This window comes from Bos indicus x Bos taurus, chromosome 11 (assembly GCF_003369695.1).
Source record: "Bos indicus x Bos taurus breed Angus x Brahman F1 hybrid chromosome 11, Bos_hybrid_MaternalHap_v2.0, whole genome shotgun sequence".
In the NCBI taxonomy this organism is placed as follows: Eukaryota; Metazoa; Chordata; class Mammalia; order Artiodactyla; family Bovidae; genus Bos; species Bos indicus x Bos taurus.
Window position 1 is genome coordinate 15,174,416 of NC_040086.1, and position 25,087 is coordinate 15,199,502.

General features: G+C 41.1%; 1 protein-coding gene across 3 annotated transcripts in view; it reads left to right on the plus strand.

Moving 5' to 3' along the window:
- The window catches only part of TTC27 (tetratricopeptide repeat domain 27), a 185,080-nt gene that overhangs the window by 63,471 nt on the left and 96,522 nt on the right, over positions 1-25,087 (plus strand). For all 3 annotated transcript variants that reach the window (XM_027554978.1, XM_027554979.1, XM_027554977.1), the window contains exon 10: positions 17,075-17,188. In XM_027554978.1, coding sequence (XP_027410779.1) covers positions 17,075-17,188 — 114 coding nt within the window. The remainder of the gene's footprint in view (positions 1-17,074; positions 17,189-25,087) is intronic.

Sequence of the window (25,087 nt, forward strand, 5' to 3'; positions counted from 1 at the left end):
AGAGTTTTGCCAAGAGAATGCACTGGTCATAGCAAATACCCTCTTCCAGGAACACAAGGGAAGACTCTACACATGGACATCACCAGATGGTCAACACCAAAATCAGATTGATTATATTTTTTGCAGCCAAAGATGGAGAAGCTCTATACAGTCAGCAAAAACAAGACAGGGAGCTGACTGTGGCTCAGATCATGAACTCCTTATTGCCAAATTCAGACTGAAATTGAAGAAAAGTAGGGAAAACCACTAGGCTTTTCATGTATAACCTAAATCAAATCCCTTATGATTATGCAGTGGAAGTGACAGATTCAAGGGATTAGATCTGATTGAATGCCTGAAGAACTGTGGACAGAGGTTCATAACATTGTACAGGAGGCGATGATCAAAACCACTCTGAAGCAAAAGAAATGCAAAAAAGCAAAATGGTTGTCTGAGGAGGCCCTACAGACAGCTGAGAAAAGAAGAGATGTGAAAGGCAAAGGAGAAAAGGAAAGATATACCCATCTGAATTCAGAGTTCCAAAGAATAGCAAGGAGAGATAAGAAAGCTTTCTGAACTGAACAATACAAAGAAACAGGAAAACAATAGAATGTGCAAGACTAGAAATCTCTTCAAGAAAATTAGAGATACCAAGGGAACATTTCATGCAAAGATGGGCACAATAAAGGACAGAAATGGTATGGACCTAACAGAAGCAGAGGATATTAAGAAGAGGTGGCAAGAATACACAGAAGAACTAACTATACAAAAAAGATGTTAATGACCCAGATAACCATGATGGTGTGGTCACTCACCTAGAGCCAGACATCCTGGAGTGTAGAGTCAAGTGGGCCTTAGGAAGCATCACTATGAACAAAGCTAGTGGAGGTGATGGAATTCCATTTGAGCTATTTCAAATCCTAAAAGATGATGCTGTGAAAGTGCTGCACTCAGTATACCAGCAAATTTGGAAAACTCAGCAGTGGCCACAGGACTGGAAAAGGTCAGTTTTCAATCCAATCCCAAAGAAGGGCAGTGCCAAGCAGTGTTCAAACTACTGCACAATCGCACTCATTTCACATGCTAGCAAGATAATGCTCAAAATCCTTCAAGCTAGGCTTCAACAGATCAGTGTGTGAACTGAGAACTTCCACATGTAGAAGCTGGATTTAGCAAAGGCAGAGGAACCAGAGATCAAATTACCAATGACCATTGGATCACAGAAAAAGCTAGAGAATTCCAGGAAAAAAATCTGCTGCTTCATTGACTATGCTAAAGCCTTTGACTGTGTGGATCCCAAGAAACTCTGGAAAATTCTTAAAGAGATCGGAATACCAGACCACCTTACCTTCCTCCTGCGAAATCTGTATGCATGTCAAGAAGCAACAGTACCAGACATTAAAAACTAACTGGTTCAAAATTGTGAAAGGAGTACGTCAAGGCTATATATTGTCACCTTGCTTATTTAACTTATATGGAGAATACATCATCCAAAATGCCAGGTTGGATGAAGCACAAGCTGGAATCAAGACTGCAGGGAGAAATATCAATAACCTCAGATATGCAGATGACACCACCCTTAGGCAGAAAGTGAAGAGGAACTGAAGAGTCTCTTGTTGAAGTTGAAAGAGGAGAGTGGAAAAGCTGGCTTAAAACTCAACATTCAAAAAACTAAGATCACGGCATCCGGTCCAGTCACTTCATGGCAAGTAGATGGGGAAACAATGAAAAGAGTGAACAACTTTATTATCTTGGGCTTCAAAATCACTGCAGATTGTGATTTCAGCCATGAAATTAAAAGATGCTTTCTACTTGGAAGAAAAGCAATGACAAGGCTAGAAAGCATATTAAGGAGTGAAGACATTACTTGCCTATAAAGGTCCATGTAGTCAAAGCTATGGTTTTCCAGAAGTCATGTATGAATGTGAGTGTTGGACCATAGAGAAGGCTGAGTGCTGAAGAACTGGTGCTTTGGAACTGTAGTGTTGGAGAAGACTCGTGAGAGTCCCTTGGACTGCAAGGGAATTAAATCAGTTAATCCTGCTGCTGCTAAGTTGCTCCTAAGTCACTTCAGTCGTGTCCAACTCTGTGCAACCCCATAGACGGCAGCCCACCAGGCTCCCCCGTCCCTGAGATTGTCCAGGCAAGAACACTGGAGTGGGTTGCCATTTCCTTCTCCAATGCATGAAAGTGAAAAGTGAAAGTGAAGTCGCTCAGTCATGTCTGACTCTTCACAACCCCATGGACCGCAGCCTACCAGGCTCCTTCGTCCATGGGATTTTCCAGGCAAGAGTACTGGAGTGGGGTGCCATTGCCTTCTCCGAGTCAATCCTAAAGGAAGTCAATCCTGAATATTCGCTGGAGGGACTGATGCTGAGGCTGAAGCTCCAATACTTTGGCCACTGAATGTGAAGAACCGACTCATTGGAAAAGACCCTGATGCTGGGAAAGATTGAAGGCAGAAGGACAAGGGGATGATAGAGGACAAGATGGTTGGGTGACATCACTGACTCAGTGCACTTGGGTTTCAGCAAGCTCCGGGAGATGGTGAAGGACAGGAAAGCCTGGCGTACTGCAGTCCATGGGGTTGCAAAGAGTCAGACATGACTGAGTGATTGAAGAGCAACAAAAAGGATGATTAGTCATGACCAAATAGTTTTTATCTCAGGAATGCAAAATTGGTTTAACATTAAGTAGTCATTGAAGTTCATCTTTTAATACAGTAAAGGAGAAACACTGAATGATTATCTCATTATATTTATTTATTTCAGCATTTGGAAAAATTCAGTACTCTTTCATTATAAAAAACTTAGTAAACTCTGAGTAGAAGAGAATATCATCAATCCGATAAAAGGTTTAGATGAAAAATCTAGAGTTAAAATCATCATTGATGAAAAACAATTTTTTTCCTCTAAGGTCAGGAAAGTGGCACTTCTTTGAACCGAAAATCCCAGCTAGTGCAGTAAGACATGAAAGAGATACAGAGGGAGTGCAGATTGGAAAGAAATATACACAATTATCATTATGCATAGACAATGCAATTCTTTACATGGGAAACCCTAAAGAATAGACTTAAAGCTACTAGCACTAATGAGCAACATCTGAGGATACAAGGTCAGTATAAGAAAGTCAGTTATGTTTGTATAGACAAGCAGTAATAATTGGGAAAGTAATTTTAAAACCACACACAATAGCATAAAATATCAAATACTTAGTGATGAATTTGACTAAACTGTAAGACCTCTACACTAAAAATGACAAATATTGCTTTAAGAAATTGAAGAAATTTAAATAAATGGAGAGACTTACCATGTTCATGGATTGAAAGGCTTAATATTGTTAAATTGACAAGTCTTCCAGAATTACACAATAATAAATCCAATAGCAATCAAAATCCAGGTTACCCCCCGCACCTTTTGTTTTTCTTAGAAATTGACAGGCTGATTCTAAAATTTTTTGGAGTGCTTCTGTGATGGCCAAGTAAGTTCTTTGGAACCATTTGTCTGCAGATTTCAATTATAAGCTATGGACAAAAAAAAAAAAAAAAATACTACCTGATGACATTAGGATAAACGAATGACCCATTAAGAGAAGCTGAGATGGTTCATATCACTAGTCATTGGGAAAATGCAAATTAAAACCACAACAATATACAACTGTCCACCACTGAAAAGGTGTGTTACCCTGTGAGGTGGTGGAAATCCTCACACATGGTGAATGTAATGTGACGTAAAATGGCACCACCACTCTGGAACACAGTTTGGCATTTTCTCACGCAGTTAATCATCAGTTCCGCCTTCAGGTACTTATCTCTGTGAAATGAAAACGTATGGCTCCACAAAGATTTACACAAATGTTCACAGCTGTTTAATTTGTAAGAGCTTAAAACTGGAAACAGTGCAAATGTCCATCAACAGGTGAATGATAAACTGCAGTATATGAATTTTATAAATGTAATAGGCTGAAAAACAGTCTCAAAATTCACATGTGTTTCTTTTTTTTTTTTGAGTAACTAAGCACAACAGGCACAGTTTATACATACCTATGCTACTTTCTCATTTTGTCCCACCCTCTTCTTCCCGGGATGTGTCCACAAGTCTGTTCTGTATGTCTGCATCTTTATTCCTGCCCTGAAAATAGGTTCATTAATACCATCTTTCTAGATTTCATATATATCACATGTGTTTCTAGTATACTTTATAACTTGCATTTTAGTTATGCTTAATTTTCTTTGTGTATCAAATAATAATAAGTCCAAAAAGCATTCTGCACAATAGCAAGATCATTTAAATATTATTTGATGAACCATTTTAAGGAATAGACAGCACTGACATCATTGTGTACATTTTACTTTTAAAGTGAATTTTACTGTTGTTTATTAGGGTGGTGAGAGGCAGAATCAGTAATGTGAAGGAAATAGAATGTGAAGGAAAAAACCTTACTTCAGTGGGTCTTCCAGTCCCCAGACAGGAGAAATATAAGGGGATTTTAGTTAAGATGGTAATACATTTGATATGGAGGAATCTTATTCAAACTCATGGTTTTGTGCTTCTGCTTTTGGCCATCATTGAAGCTAAAAGTGTTAGGCCATCTGACATTATGAATTAACGTGGTGTTAAAGGATGAACAATTCAGTTCAAAAATAATTTGTATGGTTTAAAATATATCTGCTTTTCATGACCTTGTGAAAGGTGCATCTGGCATTGCTGATGAAATAGCATCTCCAGAATGCAGGAGATTTTTCTTTTTTGAGGCAACTGAATGACCACCAGCTCGATCTCCCTGGTGTCTGCTTTGTATATAAAAATTTGCAGAGTGGAGAAAAGAGCTTTGAGAGTATTGTAATAGCGGAAATCCAGAATCTCAGGATTTGCCAAGCATGCTGCTAGATACTGTGGAAGAAATAAAGGTATAAAACATAAGACTTGCCTTCATGGAATTTTTAATTTAGCCAAGATCCGATAAACTTATGAAAATGTAATTAACAATACCAGGCAATTTAAATTACATTGATAGCACAGATAAATCCCTAACTGCTTAGAAAATAAGAAAATATTTGGAACAGGGCAGTCAAAGAAGGGTTTGTTACCTCAGGGAGGATTAGAGGGGCCTTGAAAGACAGAAGGGATCTAGATGGAGTGATAATGTGAGAAAAGGCAAGGAAACGGGTGAGCCGCGTGGCTTTGTTGGGAGATTGGTTTAGAGCAGTAGTAGGACTTGGGGGGAAAATAGCTTTGATTTTGAAATGGTCTACAGAGCAAGGACAGAGTGTTTGTACCACTGTTCTTTGTCTACTGGGAGTAATTTATAGACTACATTTGGAATTAAAGCTTACTGTCATTTGGTACTGATTTTAACAAATGAATGCTCTTTTAAATTGCTCATTAAGAAGGGGGAATAATTCTGCTTTTTATAGTGTTTCTTTGATCCTTGCTTTTATAAGGTCAGCCTGACCTGGGTGGGCATCATTTGATTTGGCTTTAGTATAGCCAAGCAGTTACACACTCACAGGAGAGTTCTGAGTTGCTTTGATTTATATGTGGAAAAAGCAACTATCTGGAAAGCTCCTTCATATTTAAAGGAACAGACTGGCTGTCTGTCCTGTAAAGGGTCCTAGTGACCTCTGGAAGAAGAATGTTTGAAATGTTTAGTGATAAGAATGAAAGGAAATTGTTTTTTATAGAAACAACACTCCAGGTCCTCATTGATGGTGTTATAGAATTTTCTTTGCTACTTTTCTGGGAGGGCAGAGTTGCATATGGTGGGAAATTGAGAGCTAAATAAAATCATGCCTGACTATACATAACATGTCATAGTATTAAATTTTACTTTTTAGTGTGAGGTAGAGTGCTATTCATTGACTTGCATTTTAGGTAATGGCATTTCCTCAGATGGTAGATGGTCTCCTTTTTAAAATCTGAGCCCAAGCATCAGCTCAGGTGGCATATCTCAGTGAGAAACACCTGCTGAGGCATGCAGAGCCGGCTCCCTTTTGTTCTCAAGGTATCTTGTTACACTCCTTATCAACAGTTGCTGAAGTGGCTTGATTCTTTAACTTATAAAACATTCTAACTATAAATAAAAGTTTATTTCAACTTTTACAGCAACAATAGAAATATTAAAGTGTATATGAAAAGTTATACACTTGTAAAAGCCTACTGGCTCAATGAATCACCTTTTGGAGGTTTTGGTCAGTGAGAAGTGAGCAGTGAGAGAACTTGTAAGAGACACAAATGTCACTGTACATTTTTTAGGGGCTTTCTGACCTCTGCCCTGGTGTGTGAAAGTGGTGGGAATTCCATCTTACATGCAAGTTTGTTTGCAAAAGGCACAGTGTTCTGTAGCATTGTCCTGATTCTCAAATTGCTTCTGGTTGAACACACCAAATTTCTTAAGTGTCTGATTTTTACTGTATTTTTAGATAGTACTCAATTTAGTGAGGCAATACTTCATCAGATTGCTTTAGTTAATCAATTCCAGGTAAAAATAAATGAACTTGTAAAAGACAGCACTTGCAACTGCATGGTTCCATTTGTATGAAGTACCTAGAGTAGTGAAATTCATAGAAAGTAGCATGGTGATTGCACCTGGGGAGGGTGTGGACAATGGGGAAATGTTTAACGGGTATAGAGTTTCAGTTGCAAGGTGAGAAGAAATCTAGAGATTAGTTGTACAACTATGTGGATATATATAATTAAACTGTACACTTAAAGATGGTCAAGAAGGTACGTTTTATGTTACATATATCTTTCCGCCATTAAAAAAATTAAAGAGCTTCTTGATAAAGATGAAAGAGGAGAGTGAAAAGCTGGCTTAAAACTCAACATTGAAAAAACTAAGATCATGGCATCTGGTCCCATCACCTCATGGCAAATAGATGGTGAAACAATGGAAACAGTGGCAGACTTTATTTTCTTGGGCTCCAAAATCACTGCAGATGGTGACTGTTGCCATAAAATTAAGATGCCTGCTCCTTGGAAGAAAAGCAATGACAAACCTAGACAACATATTAACAAGCAAAGACATTATTTGCCTACAAAGGTCTGTATAGTCAAAGCTGTGGTTTTTCCGGTAGTCATATATAGATACGAGAGTTGGACCGTAAGGAAGGCTGAGCACTGAAGAATTGATGCTTTTGAGCTTTGGTGTTGGTGAAGACCCTTGAGAATCCCTTGGACTGCACGGAGATTAAACCAGTCAATCCTAAAGGAAATCAACCCTGAATATTCATTGGAAGGACTGATACTGAAGCTCCAATACTTTGGCCACCTGATGTGAAGAGCTAACTCATTTGAAAAGACCCTGATGCTTGGAAACATTAAAGGCAGGAAGAGAAGGGGACAGTAGAGGTTGAGATGATAGGATGCCATCGCCGATTCAGTGGGCATAAGTTTAAGCAAACTTGGGATGGTGAAGGACAGGGAAACCCAGTGTGCTGCTGTCCGTAGCGTCACAAAGGGTCAGACACGACTGAGTGACTGAACAACAGCAACAGGACATTATTAAGAGAAATTGATAAGGACCTAAATAAATGGAGGGATATATAGTATTCATGGGATATACAGTGTATATATACATGGGATATACAGTATTCATATACAGTACTCAATATTGAAATTTCAGCTCTTCTCAAATTAACCTCTGTTATCAATGCCATCCCTGACAGAATCCCAGTGGCTTGATTTTTCTTGTTATTGTTTCCTTTGTTGCTGCTGCTGCTGCTGTCCTTTTGATTTTGTGGAACTCAAGCTGACTTTAAAATCCACATGGAAATGCCTTTGCATTTCCTTAGCTAAGAATAGCTAAGGGAGTCATGAAGAACAGAATTGGAGTACTTAGGTTGGCAGATACCAAGACTTATTATAAAACTGTATCAATTAAGACAGCTTAACATGTAGTGGTTCTTGGACTGGCAGCATCAGCATCACCTGGGAGCTTGTTAGAAATGGAATTTCTCCTGCTTAACTTTACACCCTACTGAAGCCGAGTCTTTGGGGTTGGGGCCAAGGAGTCTGTTTTAACAATCTGCCTAGATTATTCTTGTGCACTTTAAAGTTTGAAAAACACTGAATTAAGACATTTTGACACGAGGAAATAAAAACTAACCAGTGGAACAGAGAGTCCAAAAAACAGAGCTATACATACGTGGTTCATTTGACTTATGTCAAAGTTGGCACCACAGTGCTGTGGGGAAGGGGTAGGCTTTTGGATAAATGGTACTAGATGATTTGTATTTGTATGGAGACAGTCTATCTTAACCCCTATATCATACTAAATATACAAAAATCAATTCCAGATTGAATGTGTTGAAGTGAAAAGCAGAACGGTAAAGTTTTTAAGAGGAAACTATAGGAGAACATCTTTGAGACTTTAGGACAGTCAAAAACAACAAGAAAGCTCTAACCATAAAACAAAAATGATAAACTAGATTATTATTAATATTAAGCACTTTTTAAAAATTAAAAGATGCCATTAGTATCTGTAAGGCACTTAGACCAGTGCCTTGCCAACACAAGTATGTGTTGTGTAAGTATTTGTCAAATAAGAATAGTAATCTATCACCCTCCTCCAACAAAAAGACAGAGGGCTTGTGTCCAAAAAATAAGAATATTTAACAAATTATCAAGAAAAATTTTGACAACTCAGTAGAAAACAAGAGGCAAAGGACTTCAGTAGGAACTTATAAGAGAGGACTAAAATGGTCATTAACATGTTAAAAGGTGCTCAGCTTCATTAATCATTAGAGAAATGTGAATTTGTTAACAGACATATAAGTTAACCATATGAAATACTACTAAATATTCACCAGAATGGCTAAAATGCAAAAAAAACCCCACAAAAAACAGATAGTGTTGAGTGTTGCAAGGTTATGAAGCAACAAGGACTCTAATGTTTCTAATAAGAGTGTAAAGTAGAAAACCTGTCAGAAGATTGGAGTATTCATGAAAGCTCAATACTCTGACCTAGCAGTTTCACTCCTAAGTATTAATGCATGTCTAACAGAAATACGTGTTGAGCTAAAGAACCTGTTTTAGCATGTTCATGATGGCACATTCTGATAGCACATTAGAATATTCATTGGACATCTGGTAGTTCCCAGATTGGAAATTACCTAAATGCCCATTAGCAATATAATAGTTAAATAGATTGCATATTGCAGTGAAATATTATTCAGCAATAAAATGAACATTCTGCAGCTATACAAAGCATTAAAGCATGTGTCACCTGTTTAATTTTCTTTTTGTGTATCCCATATTCTGATTGAGTCTTCCCTTGTGGCAGCAGTGTTTTGTAAGATATATTAAACAAAGCCTATCTGCAATTACCTCCTTTAGAAAGACTTTCCCAAGTCAGACATCTCCCAGCCAAACATAAGATAAATGCATTCTTCTGTGATATCATTATCCAGCCAGTTCTTTCTTTAAAGCTTTGCAAATGTCTATTTTTCAGATTGCATTTTACTTTCAGCGTTAAGTGAGAATGTTTTGCTTGACCCTCACATTAAAGTCTCAGGCAAACTCTTGTTCTCTTGCCAGCATAGAAAACAGTCTGAGTTGGTAGTTTTCCTGAGGCAAATATCTCCCCACCCCCTCTTTGGTGTGCAAACCTTTTAAAGCTGGGATTTAACTGACAAGCCTACCGCCTGCACTGGTCTGCCCCTTGATGTTATTAGTAAAGTGACCATGCGGCTGGAAGCTGAAAGTTTTCCTCAGCCTTCTTAGGGTCCCAGGCTGGGTCTGAAAATTAAACTGACAAAGATTAACAGGAAAAAAGCACACACATTTACTTAATATAGGTTTTGTGTGACATGGGAGCCTTCATAAGGTTATAAGACCTGAAGAAACAGTTTAATTTGAGTATTTTATGCCTGGTGGCTCAGACAGTAAAGAATCTGCCTGCAATGCGGGAGACCTGGGTTTGATTCCTGGGTCAGGAAGATCCCCTGGAGGAGGGCATAGCAACCCACTCTAGTATTCTGGCCTGGAGAATCCCCATGGACAGAGGAGCCTGGCGGGCTACAGTCCATGGGGTCGCAGAGTTGGACATGACTGAGCGACTAAGCACCTGGTGGGTTTGACGAAGTGTGGGCAGTCATGGAGGAGTGTGATAGGGCAAAGGTAAGGACTATAAACTGGGGGAGACTTAGGCTTCTTGGGATTCTCAGCATCCCTTTGTCTTCAGAGATAAGAATGCTCCTTTCCTCTTTTTGTGAGAGGGTGGGCACCTCTCACAGAGTTTTATGACCTATTTCAGAGGTGAAGGTCAGAGTGATCTGCTGTTTCCTCAGAGTCCTTCAGCTGAAAATACTAGGTATGCTTGGGTGCCCTGTTTTGGGAGTTGCCAGTGGTTAGGGCCATCACCCATGCCCACTCTGGATGGTGCCTTTTTTCCGAGGGTGAGAGAAAGCTTTGTAGGAGGAGAAATCCCGGTGGTAGGGGATGTGTTTTTCAGCAGGTACTCTCAGAGGCTTGTTAAGCATCACCTATTCATGCTTATTGTTCATAATCCTCACAAGTTTGTGAGAGATGGGAATTACTGTTCCTATTTTAGAGAGATGAAAATTGAGATCCTGAGAGGTGAGGTGACTTCCCAGCTAATCACCTCCCTGGGATTCTGATCAAGCTCTGGCTGACGTGAGATGATCTGCCCTGTTTTACAGAGTCTTTTCCTAGGTGCTCTTCCATGATGTCATGAGGTTACAGAGACAGTCCCTTTAATAAAATGAATAGAAAAAAGGCCATGCACTGTACGTAGGAGAATCACTATGCAGATTTACTTACTGAAAAAAGTTTCATTCTTTGTTTTGAACTTAGTTATATTAATAGAAGAACGGTGATGGATAGGGAGGCCTGGCGTGCTGCGATTCATGGTCGCAAAGAGTCGGACACAACTGAGTGACTGAACTGAACTGAAGGTTACCTAATAGTCATTGCAGTAGAATGTTCATTCTCTGAGGGCAGGGACCTTGTTTGTCTTGCTTACTGCCCTGTCCCTGGGGCCTTGTGCACATTGCCTTGTGCAGAGTAAGTGCTCGAGTGAAGTAATGAATGAACACACTTCAGTAAGAATGAGTTCTTCTGATTCTCTTTCTACTTTATTTGTATATTCTTTGTTTACTCCTTCTACTTACCTTTAATATAGCAGTTTCCTAAAGTTTTTTTTTTCCTCACTGAATGCTCTACTTACATTGCTCTACCAGTGTTTCCTGGGTACTGTCATCCACTTCCTTGGAGAAAGTGTTGAGAAAACAATGCAGATGTTCTGCGGCCAAAAAAGGTGACGTCTTGCTATTTGCGACAACATGGATGGATCTAGAGGGTGTTATAAGTCAGACAAGAAGGACTACTTGACCTCACTTATATGGTGACCCTAAAAAAGCGCAAACAAAACAAAACAGACTCATAGATTGAAGAAAGAAACAGGTGACTGCCAGAAAGTGAGGTGGGGTGGGCAAAATAGGTAAAGGAGATTAACAGTTACAAACCTCCAGCTATATAATAAGTAAGTCATGGGGATATAATTTCCCCATGGGGAAAGATGGTTACTGGACTTCTTGGGGTAATCCCTTTATAATGTATGTAAATGTCAAATCGTCATGTAGAAACTGAAAAAATATTGTATCAACTGTATTTCAGTTACAAAGTGAAAATGGTTGCAGCTTATGCCAAAAAACAAACAAACAAACATGTTTTTGGTAATCAAGAGACCCAAAAAGTATTAGAATCAGCTTTTGCTACTAACGAAGGTGTGACATTGAGCACGTAACCTAATCTGTTGTTTTCGTTTTTATTATAAGAAAGTAGGCCTAGATTTGGAGTTGAAAATTCCCGTACCCATCACTTCAGTTCAGTTCAGTCACTCAGTCGTATCTGACTCTTTGCGACCCCATAAATTGCAACACGCCAGGCCTCCCTGTCCATCACCAACTCCTGGAGTTCACTCAGACTCACGTCCATCGAGTCAGTGATGCCATCCAACCATCTCATCCTCTGTCATCCCCTTTTCCTCCTGCCCCCAATCCCTCCCAGCATCAGGGTCTTTTCCAATGAGTCAACTTTTCACATGAGGTGGCCAAAGTACTGGAGTTTCACCTTTAGCATCATTCCTTCCAAAGAAATCCCAGGGCTGATCTCCTTCAGAATGGACTGGTTGGATCTCCTTGCAGTCCAAGGGACTCTCAAGAGTCTTCTCCAACACCACAGTTCAAAAGCATCAATTCTTCGGCACTCAGCCTTCTTCACAGTCCAACTCTCACATCCATACATGACCACAGGAAAAACCATAGCCTTGACTAGACGGACCTTTGTTGGCAAAGTAATGTCTCTGCTTTTGAATATGCTAACTAGGTTGGTCATAACTTTCCTTCCAAGGAGTAAGCGTCTTTTCTTTTCATGGCTGCAGTAACCATCTGCGGTGATTTTGGAGCCCAGAAAAATAAAGTCTGACACTGTTTCCACCCTTTCCCCATCGGTTTGCCATGAAGTGATGGGACGAGATGCCATGATCTTCGTTTTCTGAATGTTGAGCTTTAAGCCAACTTTTTCACTCTCCACTTTCATTTTCATCAAGAGGCTTTTTAGTTCCTCTTCACTTTCTGCCATAAGGGCAGTGTCATCTGCATATCTGAGGTTATTGATATTTCTCCCGGCAATCTTGATTCCAGCTTGTGCTTCTGCCAGTCCAGCGTTTCTCATGATGTACTCTGCATATAAGTTAAATAAGCAGGGTGACAATATACAGCCTTGACGAACTCCTTTTCCTATTTGGAACCAGTCTGTTGTTCCATGTCCAGTTCTAACTGTTGCTTCCTGACCTGCATACAGATTTCTCAAGAGGCAGGTCAGCTGGTCTGGTATTCTCATCTCTTTCAGAATTTTCCACAGTTTATTATGATCCACACAGTCAAAGGCTTTGGCATAGTCAATAAAGCAGAAATAGATGTTTTTCTAGAACTCTCTTGCTTTTTCCATGATCCAGCAGATGTTGGCAATTTGATCTCTGATTCCTTTGCCTTTTCTAAAACCAGCTTGAACATCAGGAAGTTCATGGTTCACATATTGCTGAGGCCTGGCTTGGAGAATTTTGAGTATTACTTTACTAGCGTGTGAGATGAGTGCAACTCTGCAGTAGTTTGAGCATTCTTTGGCATTGCCTTTCTTTGGGATTGGAATGAAAACTGACCTTTTCCAGTCCTGTGGCCACTGCTGAGTTTTCCAAATTTGCTGGCATATTGAGTGTAGCACTTTCACAGCATCATCTTTCAGGATTTGAAATAGCTCCACTGGAATTCCATCACCTCCACTAGCTTTGTTCGTAATGATGCTTTCTAAGGCCCACTTGACTTCACATTCCAGAATGTCTGGCTCTAGATGAGTGATTACACCATCGTGATTATCTGGGTCGTGAAGATCTTTTTTGTACAGTTCTTCTGTGTATTCTTGCCACCTCTTTTTAATATCTTCTGCTTCTGTTAGGTCCATACCATTCCTGTCCTTTATCAAGCTCATCTTTGCATGAAATGTTCCCTTGGTATCTCTAATTTTCTCGAAGAGATCTTAGTCTTTCCCATTCTGTTGTTTTCCTCTATTTCTTTGCATTGATTGCTGAAGAAGGCTTTCTTATCTCTTCTAGCTATTCTTTGGAACTCTGCATTCAGATGCTTATATCCTTCCTTTTCTCCTTTGCTTTTCGCTTCTCTTCTTTTCATAGCTATTTGTAAGGTCTCCCCAGACAGCCATTTTGCTTTTTTGCATTTCTTTTCCATGGGGATGGTCTTGATCCCTGTCTCCTGTACAATGTCACGAACCTCATTCCATAGTTCATCAGGCACTCTATCAGTCAGATCTAGGCCCTTAAATCTATTTCTCACTTCCACTGTATAATCATAAGGGATTTGATTTAGGTCATACTTGAATGGTCTAGTGATTTTCCCTACTTTCTTCAGTTTCAGTCTGAATTTGGCAATAAGGAGTTCATGGTCTGAGCCACAGTCAGCTCCTGGTCTTGTTTTTGCTGACTGTATAGAGCTTCTCCATCTTTGGCTGCAAAGAATATAATCAATCTGATTTCAGTGTTGACCATCTGGTGATGTCCATGTGTAGAGTCTTCTCTTGTGTTGTTGGAAGAGGGTGTTTGTTATGACCAGTGCATTTTCTTGGCAAAACTCTATTAGTCTTTGCCCTGCTTCATTCCGTATTCCAAGGCCAAATTTGCCTGTTACTCCAGGTGTTTCTTGACTTCCTATTTTTGCATCCAGTCCCCTATAATGAAAAGGACATCTTTTTTGGGTGTTAGTTCTAAAAGGTCTTGTAGGTCTTCATAGAACCGTTCAACTTCAGCTTTTCAGCATTACTGGTTGGGGCATAGACTTGGATTACTGGTGTGATATTGAATGGTTTGCCTTGGAAACGAACAGAGATCATTCTGTCGTTTTTGAGATTGCATCCAAGTACTGCATTTCAGACTCTTTTGTTTACCATGATGGCTACTCCATTTCTTCTGAGGGATTCCTGCCCACAGTAGTAGATATAATGGTCATCTGAGTTAAATTCAGCCATTCCAGTCCATTTCAGTTCGCTGCTTCCTAGAATGTCAACATTCACTCTTGCCATGTCTTGTTTGACCACTTCCAATTTGCCTTGATTCATGGACCTGACATTCCAGGTTCCTATGCAATATTGCTCTTTACAGCATCGGACCTTGCTTCTATCACCAGTCACATCCATAGCTGGGTGTTCTTTTTGCTTTGGCTCCATCCTTTCATTCTTTCTTGAGTTATTTCTCCACTGATCTCCAGTAGCAATTGGTCACCTACTGATCTGGGGAGTTCCTCTTTCAGTATCCTATCATTTTGCCTTTTCATATTGTTCATGAGATTCTCAAGGCAAGATACTGAAGTGGTTTGCCAGTCCCTTCTCCAGTGGACCACATTCTGTCAGATCTCTCCACCATGACCCGCCCATCTTGGGTTGCCCCACGGGCATGGCTTAGTTTCATTTGAGTTAGACAAGGCTGTGGTCCTAGTGTGATTAGATTGACTAGTTTTCTGTGAGTATGGTTTCAGTGTGTCTGCCCTCTGATGCCCTCTTGCAACACCTACCGTCTTACTTGGGTTTCTCTTACCTTGGGCGTGGGGTATCTCTTCTTGGCTGCTCCAGCAAAGCGCAGCCACTGCTCCTTCCCTTGGACGAGGGGTATCTCCTCACTGCCGCCCTTCTTGACCTTCAACGTGGGATAGCTCCTCTAGACCCTCCTGCGCCCGCGCAGCCACCACTCCTTGGACGTGGGGTTGCTCCTCCCGGCCGCCGCCCCTGACTTCGGAGGTGGGGTAACTCCTCCCGGCTGCTGCCCCTGACCTCGGATGTGGGGTAACTCCTCCCGGCCGCTGCCCCTGACCTCGGACTTGGGTAGCTCCTCTCTGCCGTTCCTGCACCATCACAGCCTGGCATTCTCGGCTGCTGCCCCTCACCTCGGACGTGGGGTAACTCCTCTTGGCTGCCACCCTTTGGGCATGGGGTCCTCCCAGCTTCTACCCCTGACCTCGGATGTGGGGTAGCTCCTCTCGCCCACGCTTAGTGCGTTGGTCGCAGCCGCCAGGCAAATAATAGATATGATGAAAGTGAGCTGGCCATTCATGGTACAGTAAAGAGTTGGAGAGACTGTGATAGAATTTATACTTCATTGAAAGACTTATTGCTAACTTTTAATGAGAATTTGGAGTTATTAGTGCCTTTAACCAAAAAACAAATAATCGTGTGGCTTCCCTGGTGGCTCGGTAAGGAATCCGCCTGCCAATGCAGGAGACAAGAGTTCATTTCCTACATCAGGAAGATCCCCTGGAGAAAGAAATGGCAGCCTACTCCAGTATTCTTGCCTGGAGAGTCCCATGGATAGAGGAGCCTGGCAGGCTACACTCCATGGGGTCGTAAAAGAGTTGGACACTATTTAGTGACTAAACAACACTTGTATTAGCTTAGCTTTGCAATTCTTCAATTTGGCTATGTCTTAGAATTATTTGGAGAGTGTTTTAAAAAACACTGATGCTCAGATCCTGTTCTCAGAGGTCTGATTTACCTTTTAAAATACCAAAAGCTTCTTCTAATGGACAGCTAGGTTTTGAATGATTCATTGGACTCTAGTTAACTAGGATTTTTTTATATCTGATTATTATAAATAAGTAAATAAGGATGTGGTCAACTGTCAGACAGTTACGCCTTTTGCCTTTCTTTGAAGCAACCTTCACTGTAAGTTACTGTTGGGGAATGATCACTCAGGGTCACTGTTGGTTTCCATGTCATCAGCAAAGAGCTTAAATTGTGTTCATTATACTGAGCAGTCCCTACTGCATCAGAATACATTTTCCCCCTGCTCTTGTGCACCCAGAACCCACTCATCCTCACCCCGTGCATTTGTGGACAGATTCAGTGGTTTCTATTGCACTCTCTGAGCTGATGGTGGTCACAGCTTTCTCCGGGTCTAGGTTTCAGTGTGTGCATATTCATGATTTTCTGATAAGCTAGTCTTTCTTAAGATGTCCCTCTAGGATAACATTTAACTAAAATTAGAGACTCTCTACCCTAACCAGGACTAGAAAGCATTCTCAAAAATGTTAGGATGGTTTCCTTAAACTTTGATGTGCCTTTGCATCAGGAGATTAGGGTATTTTTAAGTGAAAAGGCATTAGATTTCTAATTATTTGTTTTCATTTGTGAGTTTGGATAATTTTTAAAAATTTATTTCAAATTTGAGAAGTATGGTCTTCTACATTTGTATAACTTACGAGATAAAAAAGATGTATTAATTAATGGTATGATTTATTCCATTTACTGTTTCGATTATCTGGAAATAATTCTGACTCATTCCTTAAGGAATTTAATCAGCTGAACAGGTCAGCTCAGTTAAGTAATGATTCTGCTCAAATGAACACATTCTTTTCCAAAAATATTTGAAAGCACGTTGTCTTTTATTTTTTGCTGAGATGATTTTCAAATCGTCACTCAACTGTATCCTGATATATTAATTTTGCTATATTCAGAGTGGATTATCCAGTTTATCCATTTCTTTTGTGGTCTTTTTTTTCCCCCCTCCCCATTAGTGTTTACTTTCACAACCCAAGTTCTGGGCCATTCAGACATCAGCTTTGATCCTCCGGACAAAACTTGAGAGAGGAAGCACACGCCGAGTGGAACGAGCAATGAGGCAGACACAGGTAAGAATTAATGTTGCAATTCTTGTTAGTTTTCCAACTCTTAATTGTTATCAATAACCATGCATGTTTGTTATGAGTATAAATAATGAGATGGCTTTCATTTTACTCAAACACATTTTATTATTTGAGAGTGTTGTCCTAGAATTTGCTTGACTCCAAAGCCCAGCTGTGTACTGAGCTCTGTGACTCTGGTGTTTAACCTCTCTAAAGGAAAGCTGTTCCTCTGCTCAACACTTCTGACACCAAGTGTGTGGGTGTTTCCACACCAAGTATGTCTTCACTTCTCTGTGGACATCAATTGGGTGTCCTACAATTTAATTCAATTCTGACACTACGTGGAGTTAGTACAAACCCCATACATGAAGAGCTTAGTCCTGTAAGACTGCCTCACTTTTCTGATTCTGATTTCAAGTCTGATACTTCTGACTGAATGGCTATAAACTAGGCGTTTTCATGACCTCCTTCTCAGCTCAGGTTTGATCATTTGCTAGAATGGCTCACAAAACTCAGGGAGACACTTAATTACTATTACTGATTTATTATAAAGGATATAAATGAGCAGCTGAATGAAGCAGTTTTGGGGCAAGGTCTGGAAGGGTCCTGAGCAGAGGAGCTTCTGTCTTTGTAGAGCTTAGGCTGCCCCCTCCTCCTAGAACTTGGTGCGTTTACTACCCTGGAAGCTCTGTCTATTCATTCTATTAGTTTTGAGAGTCTGATATTGAAACTCCAACTAAAAGTGGGTTGCTGTTCCCTTTTCCAGGGGATCTTTCTGACCCAAGGATTGAAGCTGGGTCTCCTGCATTATTAGCAGGAAGATTCTTTGCAGTCTGAGCCACCAGGGAAGCCCACTTTAGGTGGTGGTGGTTTAGTCGCTAAGTCGTGTCCGACTCTTGTGACTCCATGGACTGTAGCCTGCCAGGCTCCTTTGTCCATGGGATTCTCCGGGGAAGAATACTGGAGTGGGTTGCCATTTGCTTCTCCTTTCTTTATCATGAGAGCACATCTTTTCCTTCTTTGCTTTCGTATGGTAAAGGCAATATATTATACATATAATCCAAATATGAGGCAAATTAATTGAAACCTCATACATTCAAAGTGAAAGAGAAAGTGTTAGTTGCTCAGTCATGTCCAATTGTTTGCAACTCCATGGATCCCCACCAGGCTTCTCTGTCCATGGGATTCTCCAGGTAAGAATACTAAAGCAGGTAGCCATTCCCTTCTGGGTCTTCCTGACCCAGGCATTGAACCCAGGTCTCCTGCATTGCAGATAGATTCTTTACCATCTGAACCAGGGAAGCCCTACATACATACATCTAACTTTTGTTCAAACCAAAAAAAATCTTGTGTAAACCAGATGTCATCCTTGTCTAATAATATTCATATTAATGTTAGATAAACTCAGCTCAGTTGTTGAGGATTAATGTTAGGTTACTTTATGTTCATTATTAAAATAGTTTTGCTGATTAATTTTCATTACTCAGTTATCTCTTAAACCAGTTAATTTAAATTTAAATCTGCCCCTCTCCAGGTGGTTGTGCCTCTGAGGATGATTGCATGGCAGGAACCTTTTTCTTCACCCTTCAATTTCTGGGAGTTTGAGATTGTAGCAGTTTTCTGTCACTGGAGACTATTCATGCTGCAATTTGACTTTCTTAATGGTAGAAGATAATTGAGATTTCACAGCTTTTGAATGAGTGTTTTTAGAACATCTGTTCTTGATACTGTATTTTAGCATTTACTAAATTATATTTTATTTGAAAATCTTTCCATCATCACAGCTAGAATGTGAGCTTCTTGAGGGGTCCGATTCTGTGTCTTACTTATTTTGTATACTCAGAATAGGCACTTGGTGGATGTTTGTTGAATGCTGAAGGTTGTATTTATTTATACCCTGCTTTTTACCAACAGAGTATATAAACTACTTATTTCTCTGTTATCAATCAGCTTTTTCCTCATCCCACTATGCTGCTAAACCATGTATGAGCCCCCCCCAAAAAAAAACCATTTTGAATTATTTAATCATCAGCAGGAATAAGGCAGTGGCACCCCACTCCAGTACTCTTGCCTGGAAAATCCCATGGATGGAGGAGCCTGGTAGACTGCAGTCCATGGGGTCGCGAAGAGTCGGACATGACTGGACGACTTCACTTTCACTTTTCACTTTCATGCCTTGGAGAAGGAAATGGCAACCCACTCCAGTGTTCTTGCCTGAAGAATCCCAGGGATGGCGGGGCCTGGTGGGCTGCCGTCTATGGAGTCGCACAGAGTCGGACACAACTGAAGCGACTTAGCAGCAGGAGTAATTAAGAGTTAGGTGAATTGAAGGTTATATTCTCATCTGGCACTTTAGCAGTCTGAGAGTTGTAGAGCCTGGCCTTTCTAGTATCATTGCAGTCCAAATCTTCAGCCTAGTGCCGAAGCTAACAAGAACAGAGCAGTTGTTGTGATCACACTGAGGGTAAGGTCGTGGTCTTGGCGTGTAGTAATTCACAGTTTGTTTGGTTGTATTTTTTAAGGGAAAAGAGATAAAGGAATGTCAGTTTTTCTTACAGGGTTTCTTCAAAAATGATAAACTACAACTACCCTCGAAGTGATTAGAAGTGATGAGACTGGAGTCCGTGAATTAGCTACTCGATTAACTGGAAACATGTTCACTAGTCTATGGGAACTTGAGTAGAATGTGCATCCTCTGTATTATAGGCTGGTCATTTGTTCTACATCCCAGTCTTCGCTCCCATGTTTTAGTGTCAGAATGTGCTGTGCTGTATTATGTTTTCACATATCTTCTTCATGAAAGTATATCCACATGTGTTATACTTGGCAGGCTCAGTATTGACCTTGATGTGTGACTGTTTGTGTGGATGGAAAATATATGGCTGCCATTATGAAGCCACTGACTGAGGAAGGGAGGTGGGGTGGGGATGTGATCTAGTCATTCAGGCTGACCTTGGTCATGTTTGGTTTGCCCACTAAGGGGGTGTGGCTTCAAAATAGAGGAATTGTGTTCAATCTTTATACTTATTTTGAATATCCTTTTCCTAAATGCATGGTGCTTATAGAGGACAGATTGAAGCTCAGAGCTTTTCAAGACTGTTTATACTTTAGTAAAATTCAAGAACAGGTCTTGGTAAGGAAACTTAAGGGACAAAAACCCAACTTAAACTCGCTATGAAAAGGGATATTTGTTGGCTTTTATAGCTGGGAAGTCTAGAGGTATTCCAGTCCCAGAGATGGTTGGATTCACGGCTGAAACAGATCATCAGGTCTTTCTCCCTTTTCCCATTTCTCTGCCTGCTTCAGTATCAGAATGTCTGTTGTCAGAAAAGCACCAAATTTTGTTGTCTGTAGCCCTCACAGTCTAAGAGGAAGAGAGATCACGTACTGTGGCCAAGACTGAGCCCTCTAACCTGTGCTTCACTTTCTCACCTGGAGGATGGAGAGAGCCGTCATTCAGATACCAAAGGGTTAAACGACTTCATTTAATGCTTGAAATAGTACCTGGCACATTAGAAAACGCTCAGTGAATGTTAACTGTTACTATTATCCTCACTTTAAAGAGGGGGAAGTCTAGGTACAAGAAAATAAAGCTGTCCAGTCCTTCATAGCTCACTGAAAGCAGTCATTACTGCCTGGAAGAACTGAAAACATTGGATAACGACAGTGCTTCATGTTTAGTGTGCTGTGTCCTGCCATGGAGCTTTTCAGGTATCTGAGATGAGAAATGTCTTCCATTCTAGCTCTGTACTTTACCTGCATTAATAACCACACGTAGCATTTGAAAGTTACTGAAAAGCATACCAGAACTTGCTCCTGCGACTGTGGCTGTGCTTTAATTTTATTGGAATCATTGTAGTTACTACTCTTTGTTCAGAACTGTGTATAGTTACTGCCATTTACTGATCACTCAGATGCCAGGTGCTAGATAATCCTAGGAAGTAGGTGCTACTTATATTTTTATTGATGAAGATAGTAAAGCACAGAAAATTTAAATGACTTGCCCAAGATCTAATAGCTGGACTGGAATTCAAACCAGGTCTGCCTTGGGTTTCAAAGTCCATGCTTTGACTGACCCTGTTGCACCCATCTGTGAAAGACTTGGCATCATCTGGAGGAAGGGGGTTGAACCAGCTTAGACAGGAAGAAGTGAACAGAGGCTTTTGTGAGCAAGGCTTGGTGGCAGAACTCAGCTTCTCAGGGCGTACAATTTAGGTGAGAGGAGGGGAACGTGGAGTGCCCATAATATCGGGATGTGGTCCTGTGTAGGAACAGAGTGTACATGTGGCTGAGTGAAACAGGCCAAGGCTAAGGCCAAGAGAGGATGCTGCCCAGAGGGAGGCTGGTGGGCCGAACCAGGGTGTGAGTTTCATAATACTAGATTAATAAAAAATAGGTGACAGTTGGTTCATAGATAAGTGAGGTAAAAGAAGGGAGAAGCAATAAAATATTGTTGATAGTAAAAAAAATTTTTTTAATCTAGAAAGTTACAGAACAGTGAAAACTCAAGCATAGCAGAGGAACTTACTAGTGGGGTGAATAATGTCCACCACACGTCTAAAGGCCCTAAATGCTCACTTCAGTCAGCTTCCAGCTGGGGCACTCGAGATTCTTTGACAGAATCAGATTGTGTTGGTTGAACTGACACATTGGTTTCTCCCAGGACAGCACCCTGTGTACATCTTAAGAGCCTTGTGCAACTTTCCCCAAACTTACATGAACATATGAACCACTTGCAAGGTGCTTATTAAAATATAGCTCTTTAGCCCAGCCCACAGAAATTGAGGGTCCTGTGAGGGTGGTGATTATGGTCACCTTTGGAAGAGCCTGCTCCTGGCTGAGACCAGCTGTTAATCTTTAGTAGCTCCAGATGTTTTCCTGTCTCATACCCAGGTCCATACAGAACAGACACTAAAGGGGCATTTGTCAAGACCTGAAGGCCAGCGTTGTGATTTAACAGGGGACTGAGTCCCGGAAGGAACCTTAGAGGTGTGTGTTACCAAGAGTCACAGACTGGAGCCAGATTGAGCTCACTGAGGAATGGGCACTCTGCATATGACAGAGACTGCTCAGGAAAGTAGGTATAACTATTATCAGATTTGACTGCTTTAACTTTCTTAGAAAGGATGATACTAGGAATTTAAAACATTCACTTGCTGCTGCTGCTGCTGCTAAGTCGCTTCAGTCGTGTCGACTCTGTGTGACCCCATAGACGGCAGCCCACCAGGCTTCCCCGTCCCTGGGATTCTCCAGGCAAGAACGCTGGAGTGGGTTGCCATTTCCTTCTCCAGTGCAGGAAAGTGAAAAGTGAAAGTGAAGTCGCTCAGTCGTGTCCGACTCTAGCAACCCCATGGACTGCAGCCTACCAGGCTCCTCCATCCATGGGATTTTTCCAGGCAAGAGTACTGGAGTGGGGTGCCATTGCCTTCTCCGAAAACATTCACTTAGGTTTTAATAATAAATATTCTTTGCACTCTTACCCTACTTTCAGACTATAAGTAGACTGACTTTTCTCACTGAACTTTTAAGACAAGATAGTGAAGGAGAACTTCCAAGAAGGTCTCCCGGAGAAGTTTTAGGAGAAAGTTGGAAGTGGGCAGGGCTGGGAAAGGCACTCGAAATGGGGCATCTCCCAGTCCTCAGAGGGTGATTGTGGAGCCCTGAGGCTCCCTAAGACCTTTCAGAGAATCCACAGGTCGCAACTATCTTCACAGCAACATTGTTGTTGTGTGGTCGCTAAGTCCTGTCTGACTCTTTTGTGACCTCATGGCCTGTAGCCCGCCAAGCTCCTCTGTCCATGGGAATTCTCCAGGCAAGAATACTGGAGTAGGTTGTCATTTCCTTCTCCAGGGGATTTTGCTGACACGGGGATCGAACCTATGTCTCCTGCTTGGCGAACTGATTCTTTACCATCAGACTACCTGGGAAGTCCCTTCGCAACAATACTGAAATGCTGTTTTACCTTGTCACTGTGTTGATACTGAACCAACAGAAGCAATGGAGGGTCAAACTGTTGGCCCTTTTACCAGAATCATGGTCGGGACTCCACACTGCTGTTAGTCAGCCTGTGCTTCATAGCCGTGCATTTGTAGCTTAAAAAAAAGACAGTTTTGTTTATGATTGTCTTTGACAAAGCAATCAATATTATTTTATTAAATCTTTATCCTTGACAGTTTGCTTTTAAATATTTTGTGTGGTGAACTGGGAGGTACTTGCAAAACACTTGTGCTATATGAAGTGTAGTGGTTATTCCAAAAAAACCTGAGCGAACTGCTTTTCCCGTTGTTGTTGTTCAGTCACTAAGTCCTGTCTGACTCTGCAACCCCATGAACTGCAGAACACCAGGCCTTCCCTGTCCTTCAGTATCTCCTAGAGTTTGCCCAAACTCATGTCCTTTGAGTCGGTGATGCCATCCAGCCATCTCATCCTCTGTTGCCCCTTCTCCTCCTGCCTTCAATCTTTCCCAGCATGAGGGTATTTCCAATGAGTCAGCTCTTTGCATTAGGTGGCCGGAGTATTGGAGCTTCAGCATCAGTCCTTTCAGTGAAGAGTCAGGGTTGATTTCCTTTAGGATTGACTGGTTTGATATCCTTGCTATCCAAAGGACTCTCAAGAGTCTTCTCCAGCACCACAATCTGAAAGCATCAATTCTTCAGTGCTTAGCCTGTGGTTGAACTCTCACATCTGTACATAACTCCTTGAAAAACCACAGCTTTGACTATATGGACCTTTGTCGGCAAAGTAATGTCTCCGCTTTTGAATATGCTGTCTAGGTTTGTCATAGCTTTTCTTCCAAGGAGCAAACTTCTTTTAATTTTATGGCTGCAGTCACTGTCCAAAGTGATTTTGGAGTCCAAGAAACTGGAAATCGGTCACTATTTCCATTGTTTCCCTATTTATTTGCCATGAAGTGATGGGACCGGATGCCGTGATCTTCTTTTTTTGAATGTTGAGTTTTAAGCCAGCTTTCTCACTCTCCTCTTTCACTTCATCAAGAGGCTCTTTAGTTCCTCTTAGCTTTCTGCCATAAGGGTGGTGTCATCTGCATATCTGAGGTTATTGATATTTCTCCAGGCAATATTGATTCCAGCTTGTGTTTCATCCAGCTTGGCATTTCGCACGATGTACTTTGCGTATGAATTAAATAAGCAGGGTGACAATATGGAGCTTTTCCCATGGAACATTGTTTTTACTTTGAAGAACCACTGACAGACTATGGGTATTCAGACTTGGGTATTATGGCCGAAATTTTCTCAAAAATGAATGAAGTGAGCTTATCACTTCCATTTGTTACCAGTGATAAAATTTTCAGCTGGAAGAAAAAATGAAACTTTTGGAAGTCTTATATCTTTAGTTCTAAACCTGACAGCTTCCCATTGCTTCAGTTACTGTGATGAGAGTTTTTATATGAGCTTGCTGATAATAGGAAATTAGGAGGTTTCAGCGGAGAAGGCAATGGCACCCCACTCCAGTACTCTTGCCTGGAAAATCCCATGGACAGAGGAGCCTGGTGGGCTGCCGTCCATGGGGTTGCTAAGAGTCGGACACGACTGAGCAACTTCACTTTCACTTTTCACTGTCATGCAGTGGAGAGGGAAATGGCAACCCACTCCAGTGTTCTTGCCTGGAGAATCCCAGGGACGAGGGAGCCTGGTGGGCTGCCGTCTATGGGGTCGCACAGAGTCGGAGACGACTGAACGACTTAGCAGTAGCAACAGCAGCTGATAATACTAGTGCATGTAATTTTTAATATTATATGAAATATGTGGACATTTGCAAATCTGCGCATTTTTCCAAAATGGCCAATGCATGATGTGAAAAATCAAGCATGGGTAAAAGACCCAGTCAACGTTCAAGACACATCAGTGAGTGGGTTTGTTTTATGATTTTTTTTAATTTAGGCCA